The sequence below is a fragment of the Diabrotica undecimpunctata genome, chromosome 7, assembly GCF_040954645.1.
Source record: "Diabrotica undecimpunctata isolate CICGRU chromosome 7, icDiaUnde3, whole genome shotgun sequence".
Classification (NCBI taxonomy): domain Eukaryota; kingdom Metazoa; phylum Arthropoda; class Insecta; order Coleoptera; family Chrysomelidae; genus Diabrotica; species Diabrotica undecimpunctata.
This window is the reverse complement of record NC_092809.1, coordinates 59603774-59630038: the sequence shown is the minus strand read 5'-3', so window position 1 is coordinate 59630038 and position 26265 is coordinate 59603774. Positions and strand designations below refer to the sequence as shown.

The 26265-nt window shown below is 30.8% G+C and overlaps 3 protein-coding genes across 4 annotated transcripts in view; all 3 read right to left on the bottom strand.

Annotated features, from left to right (window-relative positions):
• LOC140445396 (uncharacterized) overlaps window positions 1-21535 on the bottom strand; it is a 73055-nt gene extending 51520 nt beyond the window's left edge. For both annotated transcript variants that reach the window (XM_072537394.1, XM_072537395.1), the window contains exons 1-2: window positions 21230-21535; window positions 21051-21176 (exon numbers count right to left, since the gene is read on the bottom strand). In XM_072537394.1, the coding sequence (XP_072393495.1) occupies window positions 21051-21176; window positions 21230-21350 (247 nt within the window). In that variant the 5' untranslated portion in view covers window positions 21351-21535. The remainder of the gene's footprint in view (window positions 1-21050; window positions 21177-21229) is intronic.
• The window catches only part of LOC140445395 (uncharacterized), a 114935-nt gene that overhangs the window by 65315 nt on the left and 23355 nt on the right, over window positions 1-26265 (bottom strand). The window lies entirely within an intron of this gene.
• On the bottom strand, window positions 1899-21030 carry LOC140446113 (uncharacterized). Its single transcript, XM_072538647.1, has 6 exons — window positions 21001-21030; window positions 19833-19922; window positions 17627-17633; window positions 17388-17574; window positions 11144-11431; window positions 1899-4178 (listed from the first exon to the last, which is right to left on the bottom strand). The coding sequence occupies exons 1-6, from the start codon at window positions 21028-21030 to the stop codon at window positions 3257-3259; spliced, it is 1524 nt and encodes a 507-aa protein (XP_072394748.1). The 3' UTR covers window positions 1899-3256.

The following is a 26265-nucleotide window of genomic DNA, read 5'->3' as shown; positions in this document are numbered from 1 at the left end:
ATCTCATTTAAGAATCTCCATACAGTTAATCAAATCAATCACCCTAACATTGAAAATTCTCTCAACATTATAACTTTTCGGGTCAGACGCATGCACAAAGATCTAACTATGCTGTATAGTCTATTGCACTCCCATAGTTTCAGTCCACAACTGTTAGGAAAAATTAACCTTCATGTGCTTCTAGACAAACCAGGCTATTAACCTAATTACACATCATCGAACTAACTATGGATATAATTCTTATCTATCTAGGTCTGGCTAGGTTTGCAAATTAATAAGTATACAGATAGTTTGGATTGCTTTGAAAAGCAAAGTACCTACTTTTAAAGTGCAGTTAAAATTCTTGTAAATTATTTTAATTGATTTTGAATTATTAAGACCTAGTTTTAGTTTCTTTGTGTTTATTTTTTGTCTATGTTAGTTTTAATTTTAATTTTATGCTATGTATGTGAGTAATTAGGATTTTATATTTTTGTATTATACGATTGTATTTAAATTGGGCAATTTCTCGTAGACAAATAAATAAATTAATTAATTAATTTCAAAAAGTTAACTATGTTTACATTAGTGAAAAGTTGAAAAACAACACATACTTCAAAGAGCCTAACGTTACATATAAGTAAATTTACAATTATTCCAAGCTGTTTTTATCAAACATAGACAAAGTAACTAACTATTTTCACAGACAACAACAAAAAAGCACTATTTAACAGTATTTTTGTAAAAATATGCGTTTTACTCTAAAAATAAGGTTTTTGCAGCACTTACTCGAAACAAATGTTATGCTCTATGATACTTTCTAAATTATATTTAGTTTAGACTGCAGTTACTCACTAACTAAAACAACTATCAGTATGACTTTCCACGGAAGGCTTCCTTATGTTTGTTTTGAATGCTTTATACCGTCATCTATGTGATTGTAGTCAAAATGAAACTTTATGTAAAGCCGACTAAATACATCTGCAAGTGTTACATAAAATTAACACTAGGTCATAATGGGTCATATATTCTTCTCCATCTGCCTTTTTTATTTTTCTCCTTTGTATATATGTCAAGATTGTTCTGCCTAAAGTAGCCAATTCGCTGTCTTCACTTTGAGTAAGTAACCAGATTTCAGATCCATATGTAAATACTGGATGTATTAAGGTTTTGTGCAATTGGAATTTACTTTTTTTTGTAATATCTTATCTTGGTTGTTTAATTGAGCCCTGAATGATTGGTGATGATGAATTGGGTATGAATGATTGGTCTTGCTATGTTAGATGCTATTTAGCCAGATTCCAGTGTATTGTTTATTTTATCTAGGTACTTGTCTACTGCTACTCTATTATTGTACTTTCACTACATATGTTTTGAATTTATATAGTAATCTTCTGTCTTTCTCTTGTACCTATATTCAACTAGAATTTGTTTATTCTGAGAATATATTATTGAATCCTTGTAAAATGTTAGATATACCTATTCTTTTTTATTTTATTTCTAAATATGTATTTTTTATATTCAATTTTAAAATAAATGACTATGAGTTTTCCTCCTTTTAAATAAGTGTTTATTTGATAAACCTTTCCTTACCAAATATAAAATTAATTACACATGTAAATAGCAATACATATACTATTTATGTAGATGACATAGTCTTCTTAACAAGACTGGAGTTGTTTGGGAATTTGAAAAGTGAAGCAAGAAAATTACTAATGTTAATGGTATCTATAAATTTTAGTTTGTTACATATGAAGCATTTTAAGATATATATATATATATATATATATATATATATATATATATATATATATATATATATATATATATATGTAATAGTAGAACGATTTGTAATCTGTAATTTTAATTTAATCAGAACTACTTTATCCATCATGGCAATCTGAATTTTGCGAACTGCTGTTTTGAAAAGATTTGTGGTTGTTGTGTTGAACCATGTACGTAGATTTTTCAGCCAGAAAATCCTTCGCCTTTCTCGTTCACGTTTTCCTTCCACTTTTCCAGTCAAGATTAGTTGCAGCAGTTCATATCTTTCGCTGTTCCTCATGATGTGACTGAGGTATTCTATTGTGGTTAGCAGGTCTTTTTCTTTTTGCGTTCTCAACAAAACATCCTGATTAGTAACGTGGTCGGTATAAGATATCTTCAGAATTCGACGGTAAAGCCACATTTCAAAAGCCTCAATTTTCTTGCAATTATAGACTTTTATGGAAGGTTATTACTCTGGTTTGAACCCACCTATTGGAAAAGGTGGACTAATAATTATTCATATTGGATCTGAAACTGGCTTTGTAAATGGTGGTTTTTTAGAATGTACTTCAAGAACCACCAAAGAGTATCATGACAATAGAGGTATGTATTTGAAGAATATTTAATGGTATCAGACGGTTAGTAACATACCGCAAAATTCTGTTATAGTAATGGATAATGTTAATTGCCATTGTTGTTTAATTGAAAAACTACCAACTTTGGCTTTATAAAGGCATTATTTACTTAATTAGTTAAAAGGAAAAGAGATCACATTTGATAAAATGATGGTTAAAAAAGAACTCATGAATTATTGTTCAATAACACAAACAAAAGTATAAAAAATATGTAATCAGTGAAAAAGCTAAAAATGACAGAATAACTGTACTTCGTTTATCCCCATATAATTACTGTCAACTTAACCCTATAGAGCTAGTATGGACACATGTAAAGGGTGACATAGCGAAAAACAACAGTTATTGAAGAAATAACTGTTGTATCAAGACGTAGCGAGAAACAAACTACATACATTCAAATTAGTTGATGTGAAAAGAATGTTGAGGAAGCTTTATCGAAAGTCACTGCAGAAAATTGGAAAGTATGTAGGTACACATACAGCATGCAAAAAGGATGAAGAAAAGTTAGGGAACTTAGATTTGTTATTTGACTAATGCTTATTAGAAACCAATTATCATTGCACCAAACAACCAATTTCAGATTCATATGATGATCATAAACACGATATGATATATTAGGTATGTGAACTGTGATATTTATTTTTATTCGACCTAAGGAGAACAGCATATAGCAAATTCAAATATTTGGTGAGTGACAATAATTGATAAAGAGGAAAGAAATACAAAAGAGACTACTAAAAGTAGGTAGTGCAATGGTATAATGTTCGTGACCATTGGCATTGTATGCTTGTAACACTTGGATAATGAATAAGAAAGATGAAATGAAAATTTACATCTAGAGAAGGAAATTACTTTGAAGATACAAGTGATACAATTTATTCATCTTCTGAAGAAGTTGTGTTACTGTCATTGCCAATTGGAATTATTAACGGCTCTATTACACTATCCATGATGCCATCTAATTTACACATTTTTTCCTCCACTTTGAGAATGTGATTAACACAATTTTGCCAATGTGTTGTGTTTACATTCTCGAGAGCTTGTAACAGAAGTTTTTTTACTTCTTTAAGTTTGAATGTCGTGTTTTTAAGTGCCACTTCATTTTTCACCTGGGCCCAAATTTTCTCAATGGGATTCAACTCGCAATGATATGGAGGCAGCCGCAGTACAATTTGACCATTTGTTTTAGCCATCTCATCAGTTACATACATATTATACTTATCTTTATTTACACGTACAAGATGTAAAAGTTCTGACCTAACCATCTCCATATCAAAAGGAATGTTTTTTATTTGTAACCATTCTTGCATATATTTCTTTGTTGATGATGTTGTCGGAATTTTTTCTACTTTTCGGCTGTGATATGATGCATTATCCATTACAATGATAGCGTTTTTTGGTAATTTTTGCAAGATACTATTAAACCAATTTTCAAAAACAGATGCATTCATTTCTTCATGGTAATCCTCTGTCTTTCTTCCCTCAAAAAGTAAAACCCCTTCATTAACAAATCCTAACTCTGATCCAACATGTAAAACTATGAGGCGTTTTCCTTTCCCCGATGGGTTTCTCAAACCAGTAGACAGCCCCTCAACGAATGCCTGTCTAGGGTTTTTTATGGCACAGTCCACCCACACTTTATCTTTGGTGTGACCTTCATTTACCCATGTTTTGTCAAGGTAATAAATGGGCCTACCTTCACTTCTGTACCTTTTTATAGAAGTTAGGTAATTACGCCTCCATCTGATAATATCATCACGTTCAATTAGAATACTTGTTCGACTTCTCTTCAAGTACCTACAAAACAATAGAATGTTACATTTAGACCAGGGCAGATCTGTGAAAAAAGTCTGTTTTTGGATATGAGAGGTGGCATGTGGCATTCGGATTTTTGCAGAAAAAGTTAGGTAATAACTTCAATAATAACAATTGACTCATGCTCCCTCTCAAATATGCCGGGAGCATTAATAAGAACATTAAAATATTTAAAAATTACTAAAAATATCGATTTTTGTCTACTTTCTTTGCTCATAACTTTAAAACTATTAATTTTGGAGGAAAGTCGTACATAAATAAAACAAAGATAATTAAATTTCCTATGATATATGAGTGGTTAAAAATGTCTTCCAACCATTTAGGTTGTACTTAGGTCCTTCGTAATTGGTTTAGAAAATTTTTATAATCTACTCAAACCGTCCACCAAATTTGAAATTTTTTAAAAACTTTTAGAACAAACATTAGACCATTTAGATGTTTGCAAATTTTTTTAAATATAAAGACGCACTCTACCGGTCTAATACACTACAGAATTGAAATCGTATTATTTAGGCGGTCTCAGCAATGTTTTAAAGTTATAAACAATTTTTTTTGCTTATAAACAAATAGATTATTGAAAAAAAGACTCGGTAGACGCTTCTTGTAAAAGAAAAAAAGTTGAATTGCGAGGAGTAGTTCCTGAGATACAATCGGTCAAATTTGACCGGTATTTGCGACGAAGCTATACCTAAACAGTAGGATGGTAACTTTTGAACCATTACCTTATTTTTTCGGTTCTCTTTCTCTATACATTTTTTCATATGTTTAAAACACTCATAACATAAAATAAAAATGTTATGTTTGTTGCATATATTTAAGTTTGTATTACAGAAGGTAAAGAAAGAGAAGAGAAAATATGATGGCAGATGAAGGATGAAGAGAATCGCATGATGGCAGAAGGTTAAGGTTAAGATTCGTAGCTTTTAGCAAAGCTTTGCTTTTAGTATTAGTATTATCAAAGAATATGTATTATATTCTTTGATTGTACTTACATACATATTAAAATTAGAGCAGTGCCCCACAATTTGTGAATTTTAAGTTGCTAAGGAAGTAACACAGAATCCATATATACAATTTATACATCTGGAATAGCTGTGAGTCAAACTGAAATAAATACCCAAATTCATTCTACATTTACAGTGGAATCGTTTAATGAATCAGTTACAAAATTGTCACGATGGGTGAAACGCCTGGAAGGAGCTTTTAAAGTTTTTGAAATAGATCACAATATGAAATTATCTTATCTATTACATTATATGGGTCCTGAAGCCTATGATACACTATGTGACAAGTAAGTACCAGATGATAAAACATAGAATGAAATTATTACACTATGTAATGTACAATTTTTACAATCATGTCCCTTTGGAAATTGCTGAAATTTACAGGTTTCAAACCAGAAAATAAGCCGAGGGAGAATCAGTGCAAGAATTCTTACTAGCATTACAGAAGACAGCAATAAATTGCAATTTTTAAGCATATCTAAAATCTGTAATAAGGAACCAATTTGTCTTTGGATTACGTTCCAAAAAAAAATACAAGCAAGACTATTGGAAACAAGGAATCTAGACTTGGATCGAGCAGTAGAGATTGACAGTAGTTTGGAAACGATCAGAAAAGAACAGTAATCAATTAAATTACAATAATTCAATTAACAAAATATTCAAAACTCAATAAGAGTAAAAAACATACTAATACAAGTTAAAATGTAAATTCAAGTACAAATATTACACATTCTAGTTCAAACACTAAAACAGGTATATGTTATCGTTGTGGGGATGCTTCTCATTTAGCCAATCAATGTAAAAAGAAAAATTTGGTATGTAATTTTTGTAAGAAAAGAGGACATTTACAAAAAGTTTGTTTGAAAACTAAAAACATAAATGCTGTTGAGGAAATTTTAAATGTACATTCAACTAATTTAAAAGATAAATTTATTATTAGTTTGAAAGTAAATAACAAACCGATACAGTTTGAAATTGATTCAGATGCTGTAGTCAGTATTATTAACAAAAATGTATTTAATTAGAATTGTACTGAATTACAATTACAAAATACTAATATAAAGTTAGCTACTTACTGTAAAAATGAATTACATGTTTTAGGTATGGCTTTGGTGACAGTTGAGCATCAGAATAAAACTAAATTCTTGAAATTATATATACTTGATGGTGAAGGTCCTTCATTGGTTGGGAGAGAGTGGATCCATTCATTAGATATAAATTTACACAATGTGAACACTGTCTCAAATGCAGAAAAGGAGTTACAACAATTGTTTACAAAATATAAAGATTTATTTGACAAATCTATTGGACAATTTTCGATTTCTGATACCAAAGTTATACCTACCTTAAGTAGATCTCCAAGAATATGTAAACCTATTGTAAAAATGAATTTGTAAAAAAATTCATTGTCAAGGAAGAAAATGTTATATTTGATGCATATATTTAAGTTTGTATTACAGATGGTAACAGAAAAGAAAAGAAGGAGAGAACCGGATGGCAGAAGGTTAAGATTCATAGTTTTTAGTATTGTACTTACATATTATAATAAAGTAGTTTTCAAGTAATATATATTTCATTCTACACTATATACACAGTACACAACAAAAAACAATCAGTATTGAGCGATTATTTGGTATAAAAATACCAAAAATTAAAAAAAAAATAGATTGAAGAAAGTTTAACTTCAAAGTTCAAAATCGGTATACATAAAAAAATGCATTTTCTCAGCTTCCAATCGAGCAATTTTCTTCATTTTTTTTTAATCCGAAGTAACTCGAGTAGAGCCAGCTAAATAGCGCATTATCAAATTCCAAATATGTTTTAATTTTATTATAATAAATAAATAATTTTTTTTCTAACACACATCTACCTTACTAACGCACTTCTAAATGCCAAAAAGGCTTTAGTTTTGTTGTAATAAATTAATTTATTTATAACAAAATAAAACCACATAGGTATTTCTTCCTACGTTGTGGAATTTTTTTTACAAAAACTTACCACACATATACCTTTTAACGTTATAAATAGAAATATTCTCATTTGAATAGTCTATAATTATTTAAACAATCTTTGTTTAAACAAATTAAATTTTTTTGTTAATTTTTTTTTACCTGGCGGGGTACTTATCAGTTTCAGCGGTTCTGATTTTGCCCCAGAAGAATATGTCATCTGTGTTTATATTTCCTTGATCAAATAAAGACTATTTAATTAAACAAAGATTGTTTAACTAATTATACAGCTTTCAAATGAGACAATTTGCATTTAGAGCGTTAAAAGGTCTACAACATAGGAAAAAAGAAGTAGTTATATTTTGTTAATTTATTTTTAACAACATTAAAGCATCTTTTGGATTAATGGTATTGCTATTTTGCAGCAAGGGAAATAAATTAAGGGGGTTCTAAGGAGTAGTGATGCGCAATACAAGGTGTTGCTTCCTGATAACACCTCTAGCCACTCCTACTCAATTCCTATCCTCACCTCCAAGAAGTGTGGCTCAATCACATGGGTGAACCCCGGCAAACCTGAGCAACCTTACCGGAGATTGGGTAACCAACCCCAATGGAAAGTAGGGTCAGGGCTGACGAGGAAGGGAGAAATGGTCCTCCGAAAAGGGGGTTGGGCGATAGGCCAGTAACCTATTCTTGTAAAAAAGTACTACTACGAAACCTTCAGATAGGCCTCGGAATGGACGGATATCAAGACGACGACTCTGGCAACGGAATATGGAATTTACGCTGGGAACATGGAATGTCAGAACGCTAAATAGACCAGGAGCACAGAGGATCCTTCTACACGAACTGAAAAGATATAAAATAGGAATCACTGCAGTACAAGAGACTAAATGGTTGGGAAAAGGTATCCGGGACACTAAAACACACACTATACTGTATAGCGGTAAAGATGAAGGAAATAAAGAATTTGGAGTAGCCTTTATCGTAGATAATAAAATGAAGCACCTGATAACAGACTTTCAAGCCATCAATGAAAGAATCTGCAAGCTTAGGATAAAAACGCATTTCTTTAACATAACCCTTATAAATGTACACTGTCCCACAAATGAACAGGAAGAAGACACTAAGGTAGCCTTTTATCAAGATTTAGAACGAATCTATGACTCAATACCAAGAAACGACATGAAAATGGTGATAGGCGACACAAACGCCAAGATCGGAAAAGAAGAAGAATACACAGGGGTAATAGGGAAACATAGTTTGCATAGAGACACAAATGAGAATGGTCAGTTTCTAATAGATTTCGCAGCTGGAAAGAATATGATTATCAGTTCGACATGCTTCCCACATCGGGACATACATAAGGGCACCTGGATATCACCTGACGGAAATACGATCAATCAAATAGACCATATACTGGCTGAAAAAAGAATGGCGACGAGTATATTAGATGTAAAAAGCAGACGTGGTGCAAGCTGTGACTCAGACCATCTGCTAGTACAGGCACGGTTTAGATGCAAAATCAGTCGACAGGTAAAGGAAAAATATACAAAACAAGAAAAACTAAACTTAGACAACCTAAAAGTCTCTGAGGTACAAGAAAGATTTGAGAGAACAGTGGATGAAAAATTACTAGAAGAAAACAGAGCAGACTCTACAATAGAAAACCAATGGAACACAATAAGCAGTATCATACTCAACACAGCGAAAGAAGTCTTAGGAACAAAGACACAACGGAGAGAAGAAACATGGTTCGATGAAGAATGCAAACAAGCTATACAGGAAAGAAATGAAGCGCATAAGAATTACATACTCAGACGTACTAGAGAGAGAAAAACAGAACATGAGAACAAAAGACGAAGAGCAGATAAACTGTGCAGGCAGAAAAAGAGAAAGTATGAAAACCAACGGATACTAAACATAGAGAGAGAGTTTAAGGAAAACGAAACACGTAGCGCATACCAATTAATCAAACATCTAAGACAAGGATACAAACCGAGGACTAGCCTCTGCAAAAATAAGAAAGGTGAAATCATTAGCGATATGGACGAAATTAAGAGAACCTGGATGACATATTTTAAGGAATTACTAAACAAAGGGACACAACTACCATTACAACAACAGTGGCAGCAGCAGGCACGACAGGAGGTACAACAACAAGAACTGGGGAAAGATGGAGAAGAAAATGAATTAACTAGACCCCCAACGCTAGAGGAGGTCCAAACGGCAATCCACATACAAAAAAGCCATAAAGCACCGGGAATAGATAAAATACCGGCAGAACTACTCAAGCAAGGAGGAAGGAATTTGACACAACAGATGTACCAGCTAATACGAGAGATATGGATAGAAGAAGAAATTCCCCAACAATGGAAGAAAAGTATAATCTGCCCTATTCATAAAAAAGGAGACAAACTGTTGTGTCAGAATTATAGAGGCATCTCTTTACTTTGTTCGGGATACAAAATACTCACAAACATCATTAATCGAAGACTACAACCTCTCACGGAAAAAATCATCGGGGAATATCAAGCAGGGTTTAGGCAAAATAGATCTACCATTGACCAACTATTTACAGTTAAACAAATACTAGCCAAAGCATGGGAATATGACATGGACGTTTACAATCTCTTTGTAGATTTTAAACAAGCCTATGATTCAATAGATAGAACAATTCTACCTAATATACTGAAAGAATTTGGCATACCATCAAAATTAATACGACTAGTGCAAATGACAATGACAGAAACAGAAGCACAGGTATGTATTCAGGGACAGATCACTGATGCGTTTACGATAACGCAAGGACTGAAACAAGGCGACGGACTAGCTCCAACGCTCTTTAATCTTGTTCTGGAATATGTAATTAGACGGTTGACGGTGAGCGGAAATAACATACTTACAAACAAGTCTACCCAATTAGCAGCATACGCAGATGACATAAACATAATGAGCAGAACAATGAATGCAGCGGAAGAAACCTACGTTGAGTTGAAACAGAGTGCAGAAGCAGTAGGGCTAGCAATAAATACAAATAAAACAAAACTACTCATACAAACCAGATCAAATAGACCGGTGCAACAACACTTTATTGACGATATAGAACATGTAAATAGATTCACATACCTAGGAATGGATCTGGTCGCAAGCAATGAAGAAGAACCGGAAATAAATAGAAGGCTTGTGCTGGCAAATAAAGCCTATTTCGCGATGGGCCACATATTCAAATCGCGAGACGTACACCGGAAAACAAAACTCCGGGTCTATAAAACAATAATCAGGCCCATAGTAAGTTATGGTTGCGAAACATGGGTGGTGACACAGAAATCTGCCAATGCATTAGATGTGTTTGAAAGAAAAATATTACGTAGGATCCTGGGCCCAATAAGTGAAAACAACAACTGGCGAATTAGGTACAATAGAGAAATATACGAGCAATATAGCGAACCACCTCTAGCACAACATACTAAACTGCAGAGATTACGATGGGCAGGGCACGTGGTCCGCATGCATGAGAATAGAATCCCCAGAAAATTATTAAATGCAAGAATGCAGGGAAAAAGACCTGTTGGAAGACCTAAAAAGAGATGGGAAGATGAAGTCGATGAGGATGCCAGGAACTGCCTGGGAACGCGTTCATGGAAAAGAACAGCGGTAAATAGAGATGGTTGGAGAAGCCTGTTGAAGGAGGCCAAGGCCCGATTTGGGCTGTAGCGCCATTGGATGGATGGATGGATGGAAATAAATTAAGACAGTTTTAACCTCTATTCGTATAACAGGAAATTTAATCATTACCTTTATTTTATTTTTGTACGGCTTTGCTCCAAAATGAATAGTTTTAAAGTTATAAGCAAAGAAAATAGAAAAAAAATCTATATTTTCAGTAATTTTTAAAGCTCTTTATCTTCTAATCGATTCCCTAATTCAGACATAATATATTTTTTGGGTTGCACGTTTTATTTATTATTGTGGCTAACCTATATTTACTTACTTAAAATTGATTTGCTTCAAGAATTTATATAATAATGAACGACACATATTTGGAAGATCTAGGCGGTTGTTTACTTCACTTAAAATTTTATTTAATGTAGGCATTTCATTCTTGAAAAAGAAGCTGTGTACTATCTGGCGTATAGATGTTTTAACTTTTTCATCATATGTTGCAAGAATAGAAGGTCGACCGCCAATATTTTTAGGACATCTTACTGTTCCAGTTTGCTTATATTCTTTAATTGTTCGGTAAATAGTTGAATTCGCAACACCTAAAATTAGCACATTACTTTAGTAAGTCTTGATTTTAACTATAACTATTCTGCAAAACTAACCTGTTGCCTGTTTTATTTTTGCTACCGTGGCTGTTATTTTCATTCCAGAATTATCACTTTTGATTTGTTTATACATGTTTATAATGCATTGTTTCTCATTTGTAGATAAATGACCCAAATGTACTCGGCGTTTTTTTGGTGGAGAAAAATTAATTGAATCCATAGTGTTATCTTAATAACACTAATCACTAATATGTCGCTAAATAGTTCTGAAAAGAACTGTTTTTATATAAATACAAACGAAAAATCTAAAAAATGTAAGGAATACTGCAGAAAATACAAAAAATTGTCGATATAAATTTTGAATTTTAAAATTTCACAAATGTCATTAGTGTCAAAATGTCATAATTTAGTGGAGTAAACTTGCCTGCGATTGGACCAATTAGAAACAAGAATTACGGCGCGGAAAATTTGAATTACTCCTCCTGGTTAAAAAACAGACCATAGGAAAAAATTTTGTATGTTGTTATACCACTTGCCTTTATATTGAAAAGAATTTAACCAATTATTTTGATGCATAGAACATATTTTATTTTTTAATAATGGCATGATATCCAAGTTACTTAATCGAATTTTAGCAGGAATATTTAATTCAGCCCCAATCTTTGCCAGTTTGTCAGCTATTTCATTTCCCTTGATATCATTATGTCCAGGAATCCAACATAATCTAATATCTTTCCCATATTTATTTAAATAGTATAGTTTATTTTTAACTTGCAAGACTCTGTGATCCTTTGTTGCAGTTATCATATTGTTATTAATGTTGTCTATAGCGCTCTTTGAGTCCGTAAATACCGCTTTATCAAAATTTTTTTCCTCACAAATCATTAGACCCTTTTGAATAGCTATTATTTCTGCTGTACAGATATTAATAAGTGAAGGAATTTTTTCAGAAAAGGAATAATTTATACTAGGTATGTGTATTCCTATGCCCGTCTTTACTTCCTCAAGGTTTTGATTTTTTTTTTTGTTTTTTTGAAGCATCTGTAAATATTTTTGTATGTAATTATAGTAATACGAATTTACAAAATTATAATATTCCCAAAGGTTATGGGAACTATTTTTTTTTAATATTGTTTTTATAATTGGTACATTATAAGTGTAGATATCATATTCATTTGAGTAGCAGGCTGGTATGTCACTTGTGTTCATTGATGGTAAAAACTTTTTAACTGCTGTTAGAGCGTCAATCAAATATGTTGGATTTTTTCCCTTCCAATATCCTTGTTGATAACATGATATTTTTTTAAGTCTAGAAGCATATTTAATAATGAGTGATTTGGAGTTGTGCTAATCTTTGCTATGTATTTCGTGGCAATCCATTTAAATCTATGGCGTAGATCGATAGTTGCACTTTCTGCTAAAATGACATTAGTGGGAGTAGATTTCATCATCCCATGTGTTGTTCTCAAAGCTTAGAATTGTATTCGGTTTAATTTCATAAAATTTTGTTGAGAGAAGTTATTAATTATACTAGCGCCATAATCTAATTGTGATTGTATCAAGCCATTATATATTAATTTTAGTGTTCTTGGGTCTGATCCCCACCATACTCTACAAAAAGCACATATTATATTAATGCCGTTTTGGGCTTTATTAATCATGTTATCTATTTGGTCTGACCAATTTAGATTGTGCTTAAATATTATACCTAAATATTTTTTCGACAGAACATTAGGGATTATATAGTCATTAATTTTTATATCTGGTGGATATCTAATAGGTCGGTTCATTTTAAACCATAAAGTCTCGCATTTTGATGAGGATAGTTTAAGATTATGTGTATCAAACCATTTGGACAATTCATATAGGATAAAGTTTACCTGATTTGCTATATGGTTAAAAGTACTACCTTTTGTTAAGATAATTAGATCATCTGCATATGACAGAAGTACACAATTTTCAGGGTATTATTGTGTATATATTTTTAAGATAAATAATGAATACCTAATATTGGGCTTAAAGGTGAGCCTTGTATTAGACCTTGTGTAGTATGCGATGGTCCAACCATTTTGTGATAATGATTTTTAACATATAGAGTCCTATTGTTTAAGAAATGAAATATAAGGTTATTGATGTCTACTGGAATATAAAGATTATTAAGAAGTCTGTATAGTATGTAAATATTCACATGATCGAAAGCTGCTTTAATATCTAAGAAAGTAGCATTTACATATTGGTTTTGTGAGAAAGCCAATTGAACATAAGTGTTTAAATAATTTAAATTATCATTAACTCCCATACCTTTTCTAAATCCTACTTGAAATTGGCTAAAGGTTTTTTGATTTTCCACGATCCAATCCAGCCTACTTTTAATCATTGATTCCAGAAGTTTTACTATACATGATGAAAGTCCCAGAGCCCTATAATTTTCTGCTCTTAAATTATAATTTTGAATTTTGTTGTTCTTAGGAATACTTATAATAATCTGAGTTTTCCACTCATTGGGAATCAGTTCACCTTCTTTAACCTTGTTGTATAAATTAAGTAACCATAGTAGCCCTATTTCAGGTAAATGTTTTAACATATTAAAGTTAATATTATCAAGGCCTGGTGATGTGTTTTTCTTTAAAAATAGACTATTTTTTAATTCCGTGAGATTGAATTCACTAGACAAGTGATCAATGGTCTGTAATTCAAAATCCGGTTCAATATTAGTTACTGAAAGATTAGTTAATATTTCATAACTTATTTTTTCATTGGGAAGTTTATTGTTTGATGGTTGAGAGAATGCATTTTTAAATTTTCTTATAGTTTGCCAAATAGAGCTGATGTCTATGTTTCTATTAATACTCCCACAATATTCCATAAACTTTTGCTTCTTTATTGTTTTTAGAAGTCGTTTGGATTTAGCAATTATGTGTTTTGCATTGATATAATTATTAAGATTAAAATTATTTTTAAATTCCTTTAACGCCTCTTTTCTTTTATTTATTATTTCAGTGCATTCCTGGTCCCACCAAGGTACTCTTTTTGATATTGCAGTTTTCTTATGCCTCTACCTTGTTTATTTGGGATAGCAATTTCTACTGCTTGGTTAATTATACTTGTGAAGTGGTCATAGGATTGATTTTCTATATTTAAATGTTCTTCTATGTATTTACTATACTTGTTCCAATCAATTTCTCTAATGTTGTTTCTAAAATTTAAGTTTTTATTGGTTGTAATGCTTTTTCCTTCACTATGGTTAATTTTCATTAGAATAATTGTAGGAAAATGATCGCTACTACCACAATCTTTCAAGACATTCCATGTACATTGTATTGCTAGAGAGTCGGATACAAATGATAGATCTACAAGGCTGGATCCCTCTAGTGGGGTATGAATTCTAGTACTTCTTCCCTCATTTAAGTATATACAGTATACTCCCTCTATAACGAAGACGGTTATTACGAGGTTTCGCTTATAACGAGATACATTAGATGTCCCGTCAAATTTCTGTTGAACTATAACCGTCTATAGCGAGGCAAATTTGGTTATAACGAGAAAAAATAATATCCAAAAACGTGTTTTTTACGTTTTTGGTCGGGTCGTGGCTATAAATAAATACCTTTTCAAACAGCCCCTCAATAAACTTAACTGCAGCCCGCAATAAACTTCTTTACAATGAATAAATACAACTGTTTCACATCTTTAGAAAATATGATAGAATGATATTAGACCATTTAAAGCAGTTAAAAATGACAGAGTTCTTAAAATTGCAGAAGCAATAGTTTATGTTATCCTTGAAAATACGCTTTATACAGTATGTAGTTGGAAAAAAATATAAGTACAGATTTTTTGTTTTAACGTATATCATTGATAATAAAAGTAAACAACTCTTTTATGTTTTAATATATTTCATTGACAATAAAAGTAAATAACTTTTTTTCAAAAACGCCATTCAAACAATATTTATTAGCATCTTATATTGCTCCGAATGGCTTCACTATAGGAAGTTAATGGTTTTTAGAAAACTACAGATTCATATGTATGCACAGTATTATTATTGTCTGATATAACGAGATCGGCTTATAACGAGGCAATTATTCTGTCATTTCAGTTCTCGTTATAGAGGGAGTCTACTCTATAATTAAACTCGTCAAAGATTTTTAATAAAAGGTTACCATTTCTATTACCTACTTGACTACCCCAACATGGGTGATGTGCATTCAAGTCTCCCATAATGAGCACATTGTTCCAATTATATATATATATATATATATATATATATATATATATATATATATATATATATATATATATATATATTCAAAAAAATTATATGATAATTTATTTTTGGGTTTGAGTAAATGTTTATAATTGTACATTTATCTATTTTGATAGCTATACATCTAAATTTAGGGCTTTGCCATTTGGAGTCTAAATTAACCCTACTGTAAATTAGATTATTTTTAATGAGTGTGGCAATACCGCCTGCTCCATTTTCTATATCTTCCCTAATTACATCATAACCTTTGATTCTACATATTTGATGAGGTTTAAGTTTGGTTTCATTTAATATAATGATATCAGGAGAATGTTCTGTTATCAAGATATTCAGGTTGTAATTATTGGATTGAAAGCCATTCATGTTCCATTGCATCAAACTAATGTTGTTAAGTAAGTTGTTGGTATAACTCATAATGTGTTTAATTTTTTTAATAATATTTATCCTGATCGTCTAGATCAGGAACTGATTTGTTGAGTTCTGAATATGTTAATATTAATTCTCTAATTTTAATTTGTTCTTCTTTATTCATATTTGTAAATTTTCTGTATAAATCGTCTATTGTATTACAGTAATTTTGTGATGCACTAACAGGCGTTGATTTATTAAAATTATGTTTTAAATTGTTATTATTAATACCAGATATAGATGGAGTGTCATTAATTTGAACTGTACTATTTAGTTGAGATAATCTACCATTTTGATTTAATAATTGCGATTCATGTATAGTTTTATAATTGAAATATTTCTTTTCTTTATTGTTCCCGTTGATTTGACAGCAGAAACGTAACTCCTTTTAGAATTTATGCACTGGCTTGCAGTAGTTCTTCTTTGATTAATATTAATACTGTTGTTTTCTGTATTATGTTTTGGTTTTATGCTTGGGAAGTTAGCTGTATGGTATTGACTATTTTGTTTTCTATATTCTTTACTTAAGTAATTTTTTGGTGTTAGTTGTGCAGCTTCATAAAATGATAAGTTTTCATATGCCATTAACTTTTTAATTTCTGTTTGTCTGGTATATTCAGGACACTTTTTATTAACTGAGTTATGCTCAGGACTCTTAAAATATATGCAAATCGTTGGGCATTTTGCCTCTAGATGTGACTCTAATTCACCCTCTTCCACCTGTTGTCCACAATTATGACATTTTGGTTTAGTTCTGCAAAGAGTCCTGGTATAACCATATATCAAACATTTATAATATTGTGTGACTCTTGACACATATGGAATAATGTTGAATTTAAGTTAACTAATTTTTATTTCTCTTGGTAATATCTTACCATCAAAAGTTATAAGTATTGTGCCTGTAGGAGCATATTCAACTGAGTTATCATCTTTAATAATTTTCCTGTTTAGTCTTTTGATGTCTATAACATCGAAGGGTGAGATTAATGATTTTTTGATTTGATCTTCGGTTAGTGACGGGTTAACATCTCTGATGATGCCCTTACATGTTATTTGATTATATGGAATATATATTTTATATTTATCTTTAAGATTGATAGGGTTATTAATAAAATTGTTAGCCGCTTCGCTGTTTGCGAAAGAAACACCAATTTTATTTATACCTTTGACTTTAACCTCCAAGATATCTTTTAAATTAAATTGGAGAGGTCATTTGCTATTTGCAAGTGATTATACTTGCCTATTTTGGATTTTTTCTCGATTCCTTCTACTACAACTAAGTATTGCCCTACAGCATTATTCTTGTATCTGTTGTCACTTTGATTAAATTTATTTTTTTTTTCTCATTATCAGACTTATCATTTATTATCGTATTATTTTCATTATTCGAAATATCCATATTATTGTTTTCATTATTATTATTGATCGCTTGGAGATCAGGTGGCTTTTTCTTGCCGCCATGTGGTGACATATCAGTAGCTGATCAAATTTTTACTAATATAGAAAAAAATATGTAATGGAAAAGACTTACCAATGCTCTAGAAGTTATTTTATATATAAAGAGTTATATATAAAAGTAGATTAATTATCTCTATCTCTTAAGACTCTTGTCTGAAATTTCGATAACCCAGACAGTAAAAATCGTAGTATATTACGTTGTATATCGAAACGGTTGTTTCTACGCTAGTAACAATTGTAATTGTCAATTATTATATTTTTAATTTTGTGATATACTCTCGTAAGTATAAAGACAACCAATATTTAAATTTACCGCTAGAAAGATTCAAACTTTTGACGTTTGGGTAAATTTGACCTTGTTATCGAAGCTGAGCCTGTTAGGTCTGAGGTTATTTGGGATGTTTTTCACATTTGGTCCCAGTGAAGATAGCCTCAAATTAGCTGTCAATTAAGTTTCATAGAAGGAAATATTGTAATTAATATTCGTTTTGTTTGCTATGAATTGCAAATGCAATTATTAGAAAGTTTTTTTGGCAATTGCCCTTTGATAAATTAGCCAATAGAGCCAGAACACTCAAATCACCAGTTGCCAGATTGCAACAGATGTCTTTTTAACTTTTTTATTTATACTGACATTTTACTATTAACTTTTAAAAGCCATTTTAAAACTTTTTTTTGCTAATGCCTTTGATTGCATATGTTTCATTTGTAATGTAAATTTTAACACTGCCAAACACCAATAATTCCTTCTGTCCAACTCATTTGAGGCTATCTTCACTGGGACCAAATGTGAAAAATGTCCCTTACTTGTACCAAAGTTTGTACTGAAAACCTAACTTAACCCAATTTAACTTCTAAAAAGTTAATAACCCATAAACCTTAGATTAAAGAAACCATAGATATAACGTTCAGGCAAGAAACAGATGCGCAAAGCCTGCCAAATATTTCACGTTAGGGCTAATGGGTGGGAGGAGTGACAGGTACGTACTTAGGACAATTTTGGAGTAATGAAATAACGGTGATTTAATTATTAAATAATTTATTTAAAACAATAACTAAAACTAATATGAGTTAAATCGGTAAGATATTTTCGAAACAAATTCTATTTCATTTTAATATGAGTTAATTTAAAGTACAGTATTCGAATGTTTTACAGATATTAGTGATTATAGTGATTATATATATATATATATATATATATATATATATATATATATATATATATATATTATATGTCAATGGTGAAGTTAATTGGGTTAGCAGCTGAAATGAAAGCCAACGTGTGCTCTTTACAACGAGTTCGTTATATTTCGTTAAATTTCTTTAACATCTTCAGACGAAAAGCTATTTGAGGTTTGGAGGCCATGATGGTATACAAAAAAAACCATGTTTAAAATTTTAGTGAATAAAAAACACATCGAGTTATTGGTATGTGTAGTGCAATTGAATGCTTAATTCCCCATACAAATTAAGTGCATACTTTCCTGTGAGTCAGTACAATAAAATTCTTTTAAAAACATTGCTGTCCCATATCCGGGGCTATTCTACGCGAACGAAACATTGGTGGTATTAGCAACCAGAAAATAGTGCCAATTTATTATACAGTATCCCCTTACTGACAGTCTTATCTAATAAATTTTTATTATAATGGTGTATTCTAATGTTGGTGTAAGTTAACACAATAATTTTAACTAAATTAGTAAAATGTGACGTTAAAGAGTTTTGTTCTGAGAAATGGATCTTGTTGTTCTCAAAAAGCTTTTTATTTAAAAGATTATAAAATACTTGGTTATTTACAACACTTACATTTATTCTTTTACCTATGTTGATGTGATATTGTAAAACTTTTTCTGCAGTGCTACAAATTAAAATAACATCAGCTGAAAGGTAAGTTAATGCATTCCATTTATCTTTCTAATTAATGACAGAAATCATAAAATCATTTCTGTCTCCACACAAGCTCTCAATACAGTTCTCGCATTTTAACTGGGCTGCAATCTGCAATTTTACGTACAACATACCCAGAAATGTATGTTATTACCTCTTTATTATATTCAGAAACATCTATACAAAATATAATTTCAGACAGATTATTGGTCTCGTCCAATGCGTCATCAAGGCTTCATAATTGAAATCGTTTCCAAAGGAATACAATTGCCCATAAATGAATCTCTTAATTCAAGATGCAGCATCATTTTTTATACGCGCTTTTAAATTGTCTAACTGTTGGGTTATTGTTGTGACCCCCCATCAGCTAGACCGGTTAGCATAAAATTTACCTGTTTTTTAGGTTCCGGTTGGTATGGATATGTAGATATTTCTACATTATGTTCTCCACGCATTGCAGTATTTCTTAAAATTGGTTGATTCTAAAAATATATAATAGTTTAAAGACTTCAATAAGTTATATTGCATGCATATGGATTTAAAATTTATTTATTGTAGGCACCCCTTAGTGAGTACAGCATTTTTCGTTAGATACATTTTAAACGGCGATTTTTCTCTGTCCAACGAATCTTCAGTAAAATGCAAATTACACATACGAGCGATTTTTGGTAGTTCTTTTCCCTCTATATTGGAAAACAATATCCATGCCTCTCGTATTTCTTTAGATGCAGGGAAACTAAAACGAGTTACATTAACTAACTATTGATAGCAACTACCTCACCGAAAATTACAAAAAAAATTAATATCTATATAAGAAGGATGTAATGGTTTTTATAATTGATAATTACTTTAATTTATGTCACTTTCAAATAAACCGTAGAAGTATCAAAATGATGACGTTAAGCGAAATTAAATATCACCACTCATTAATCTGAGATCACCACTCAAAACAAATTGCAGTTTTTAAAATTTAAAAGTCCGGTTCTGAAGTACAGCGTCGAACACTTCCCCTCGATACAAATATGGCTACTAATGAATACAATATTACAAATAGAATATTTTAAACTTACCTAAATAGGTTAGCTGCCTTTTTGTCTTTCACACAATTTGTAGTTGAATGATAAATATAGTTCTTAATTATACACCGTGGTATTTTATAAAAAAATACACTAACACAGCCGAAAACTGAATACACAAAATCACACAATTTAACGTAAAAAATTTAAAATAGTGAACAAGTCGTTGCCGGCGGACCGTGCTGGAGGGGTATACTCTGTCTGCTATTTTGATTGGCAGGATAAAGGAGTGGGAATTAAGGGGAAACGGACAGGCTGCGCACTTGTCGATGTTATATCTACGGTTTCGTTAATCTAAGCCATAAACCACAATTTAAATTCCAGTTATATGATAAGACCAAAAATACAATATGGAAATTACAGAAAATTATTATTCATTTTTTTCCAAAAAAACAGTTTTAAAATACTTATGGTAAAATTAAAAAATAATAATTGTGCAGTGCAATACTTAAGTGACCATTATGATGTCTCTCACAGAACTTACCATGGGGCAAATATTAAAATTTCTAGACATATTTTTATTATTTCTCTCACCTGAGTTATCTTCATCTGCTTTATTAATCAAGTCATTAAGATCTGGGGATGTAAATAGCTGGCTCTCTGTATATCCTTGACAAACCTCAGCAAACTCTTCCTTAATTTGAGCTGTTACTCCCATTTCTAATACAAATTATATCACATTATTTATCACTAATTTTTACAACTTGTCTTACCTGAGTTATCTTCTAATTCATTTTTGAAGTTTTCTAAATCTATGGATGTTGATAGCTGGCTGTCTATATCTTTTTGGTTATATTCCACAAACTCTTCCTTAATTTCCACTTTAAATTCCATAGCTAGTATATATAATATATAATGAATATATTGGAAATATACAAACTTATTTATTATATTCAAGTCACGGTTCACAGTTTAAATAAGAGAGCATTTGATTAGAGCATAACTCTCACTCTTATCTCTAGCACAGTATATTGCTTAAAAAGAATTCTTTTTTAAGCACAAAGCACAAGTTGGAACAAACCTATTGGCGATGTCAACGAACTATAGGGGGCGCTTTGACAGATGATCAGCTGATCACGCACGTAGGAAAACAAAACAGAGCTTCCATAATCTTTGTAGGTGAATCATTGTTGTGTGTCAAAATTATCCGTATTTATTATTTTCCATTTATTTTTTTGTTACCGCAATGGCAAATAAAGAAATTGAAGTTAGTCTGCTCGATATTTTGAAATATATAGGAGACACAAAAAGATCTTTAAAAGAAGGCGAGGCCTTGTTAAAGGCGGGCCACGTTTTGTTGTGTGGCAAATATAATATGATATATTATTTCCTAAATACATATAAATAAAACACTTGGTTGTTTTTATATCATTATTATTCCAAAATGGTACAATTTTTTTTATGTTTGATTAGCATAAAAAACAAGCAATATTACGATTTGTTTACTGATCGAATAATAAGTAATTTATTTCTAACCTAAACTAACTAACTTTTTCTAATCTAAAGTCTTACTTAGCAGTTTGTATTTAGTTACTATTATGACATTTAATATATTTACATATTGTAAATGTCCTAATAGTAACTAAATTATACAATATTTTATTTACATTTTACTACTGATCACTTCTGTACAATAGGAGAACTTAACTTTAATATGAACATTGGTAAAACAAATATTAATACATTTAAGGCTAATTACATTAATTACAACAAATTAAGAAACTAAAATTGTAACACTTCAATATAAAATAAAAGAATGTACTTATGAAAAAAAAAAACGAAGGAATGTCATGTACGATCTTGTAGATTTTTGTCACGAGGAAAAAAGTGCATACTTATTCCTTCCGATCGATAATTACTGCATTGCGGTGCAGAACAATACTGTTTACATTTATTTTTTAACATTTTGTTACCTTATTGTGCTTTATTTAATAATATTTAAAATGTTTATAACTATGTTATGTGTGTATAAATAAATACAAAATGTGTTGTTATCCTACGTGCACTAGTTCAAATTTTTACCGCACCGTGCCGCCTCTTTCGTTTGACATCGCCAATACTGTGTCTCTGGACTCTCTGGCATCTAGCTTCATGTAGAACCAGTTTACCAGTTACCACAATCATGTACTATACTTCATCTAATTTACATACCGTTGCACGTCATCCGCATCATAGCCCGTGAGGTTACATGATACCAAAGAATATAGACGCTTATAGAAGAATTGTTCACTGTTATTTTTGAAAGTTAGCAAAAAATGGATCATAGATAAAGAAAAGTGGAACGCACCTGTTGCACGTGGTACCACTTAAGGAGCGGTCATGCCAGCTGTGACTCTACCATTGCTTCTAAAATATGAAAGAGTGGGGCAATAAATGCAACTTTAGATATTTTTATATGTAGATGCCGCGTGGTCGTAGAATGGGATTAAATTTTTGCGTTTTATTAAATTTTTTAAAGAAAATAATATTATTTTAACTTTTAATAAATTAATCTTTTTAGAAAAATTATTATGATTCAAATTTTTAATTGAAATATATACAAATCTTAAGTATAAATCAGTTTAAGACTATTTTGTAATAATTTCACGAATATTTCATTCATTGTGAAAATTATGTTTTAGATACTACTAGTTGTTATTTTAAAACAAGATTAAACAGTACCCATACAGCGTAAAAACTTTCACATATAGGTACTATTCATTAAAAGGTACTGTTAAAGTTTATTTTGTTATTTCAAAAATAAATCAGGAATGCTTTTTGTTGTTATTAAAAAATTATGGATGAAATGTAAGTTTGGAAGTTTTGGAGAAATGGAAAATTTCATAATTTAGTAAAAAGTTTCATTGAATACTTTTTTTTAAATTGAAATTTTTTAAAAATGTTTCGTTAATTTCTGGGCAGAAAACAGTATAATAAAAAAACGGGTGTGGCAGTCCAGTGGGACTGCCGGTGGAAGTTACACTTCTATACACACATTCGCCCTTACAAATTTATTTGGAAGTCAATCTGCACAATCATTACATATGCAATTCTATAGGTAAGATATAGCAGAAAGAGAAACAGAATTAATAACAACTTACTAACAATGAAGGATTGAATCAATATTTTGATGAAAATGTATATTTTTATTTTCATATATGTATGAAAGGAGTTGAATGCAAAATTTTTTTACACATACTCTGCAGTAAAATTCATTGTTTATTTTGTTATTAATATAATAATATAATACAAATTAAACTGCAATATTCATAAGTATTTAAAAATGACAATAACATACATAAAAAAATACACTACAATACAGTGCAATATAATTCCATATATAATAATACAATACAAATTAAAATGCAATACCCATAAGTATTTAAAAATGACAATAATGTAACAATATTAATAAAAAAGTCCTCCCCGATTGGGAATCGAACCCCGGTCTCCCGCGTGACAGGCGGGGATAGTGACTACTACAGTACCGAGGATATGACACAAATGTATAGAAGTATAACTTCAAAAGTTATGTGACGGTTTTTCGTTGTGTTGGAACAAACCAATTTTTAATTCACATTTATACAATTAAAAAAATAAATACTTTGAATATTGTAAATATCATACATTTTTAAGTTTTAAAATTAAAAATTTAATATATTGAAAATAAAGATTTTATTGTGAAAAAACAAAAAAAAGACAGTTTGCAAATCAATGGCATCGAAATTTGTTTCGGCGTAGATGCAAAGTTACCCGTTCGTACTCCTTTCCCACTTCCGCCTAACTACATATTTCATTATGAAATTTTCATGATAGTTTTTAGCCGACGGCCACGGCTCCATGCTGTGAATTTATGCAGCCACCCTCTTTTAAAGTATAAACCGTAACCAAATCGCCCATCTTCTATAAATGTATTATTTGTATAAATGCATTATAAAGCGTTTTTATGAAGAACATTTGTTCGGATCACACTGTAACTGTAATCGAACGAAGGTGATATTTTGGCATGAACTGGTAACACTTACAAAAAAAAGTCTTTAAAAATGTCGAGAATTATTGCATGACATTTTAGAAAAATTTGACAGTTGTAGGATCGTAATCTCTCTTTTTCTAATTGAAAATAATTTAATAATTTTAATTTATCTTTGTTCTTTCTATTTAATTAGTCTTTGTTCTTTCTCGATATACTTCGGTATATTTAAAATATTTTTATGACAATAAATACAAAATTTTCACTGCAAAATCTCTGATAATACTAACCTGGAATGACAATTATCATTTTATCAGTTGACATTGTGAAAGTACTGTCACGATCGAGACAATCTGCGTCAAATTATATTTATGCGCATCGTTGATTGGATATCTATTTAGCGTATTCTAAACTCCAACCAATTATACATCCGTAAGTAGAATTAGCTTTACGATAAATCATTTTCTAAGTTCTATGTATAATAATCACAGACTCACGTTTTTTTCTGTCACTTCTAGCTTAATGTGTTAGAGAGAATTCGATCAACTATGACGCACTGAAAGAAGGGTTTGGGATGAACTATATTTGCCAGTTTCGGTGTAGACTAATGTTAATAAGTAATGAAAAAGTGTTGTTTTTGTTAAGTATTCCATTTTACATCTTTATACGACGCATACAAGCGGCTCAAATTGTTTTTTAACTCTTGTTTTGTTTCTATTTATTTACAATAAATATTAATTTTTTTTACCGCATCAACCCCTAGGGTTATTAGCGGGTGGTATATCTTTATTTTAGAAAAGTTACATTTAGTATATTATTAAAATTTACATAACAGTTTTGGAAAATACAAACATTTTATGTTATGTTACAGTTTGTTATACAGTTTACAATTTTTGATAAAATTTATTGTATTGCTGATGTCTTCTTTTAGAGTTTCTTTCAAATTGTGTTTTAGTTTTGCTGTCGATCTTGCTGTTGAGTACACTGGACAGTCTATCATTATATGTTGCACTGAAAATGGTATTTGACAGATGTTGCAAATCGGCTGAGGGTCCTTGGAGATGATGTATCCATGTGTAAATTTTGTATGACCTAGCCGCAGTCTGTTAATAACTACTTGGTCATGTCTTTTAGCTGGGAGCGGTAGTAAAGCAGAAGTAACATCTGGTTTGATACTTTTTAATTTTGCTTCTGTTTGGTTCCATTTTACTTGCCAGGTTTTGTTCATGTAAGTTTTTATTAATGTTTTTTGGTCTGAAATTGGTATGTTTTGCATAATAGGAATTGTCATGTTATTGATAGTTTCTGTTGCTGCTTTATCAGCTGCTTCATTACAAATATTAATTTGTTTTGTTGTATAATCCACTTTTGTAATAATTATGTGACCTATTTGATTTAAAATTTTCAGGATTCAGGATTTTTTTATACTTTGGCAACTATGTCAACTTCGGTCTCTGTCAATGATAATGACGTGCAACGGTATGTAAATTAGATGAACTGTATTAGACTATGGCAAAAGTATAGAGAAAGTGCCGATGAAGTTAGCTACAAATTAGGGACAGATTTGTGTTTGGCATCAAGGTTAGTAGATGTTAAGTAGGTTGTCTCGTAACTATGTGGGCGAAGCGAGGGGAAGGCAGAATGCTTACGTCACTCATACGACAAAGTCAAATTTGACAGTTAATGGACAGTTGTCTGCACGTCTGAGTTTAAGTTCACGTTTGTTGTTATCTCTATTCTATAGTATCATTAGTTCGTTTATTTGTTTAGTTATTGTTTAGTTTTTATTTTTAAGTATAG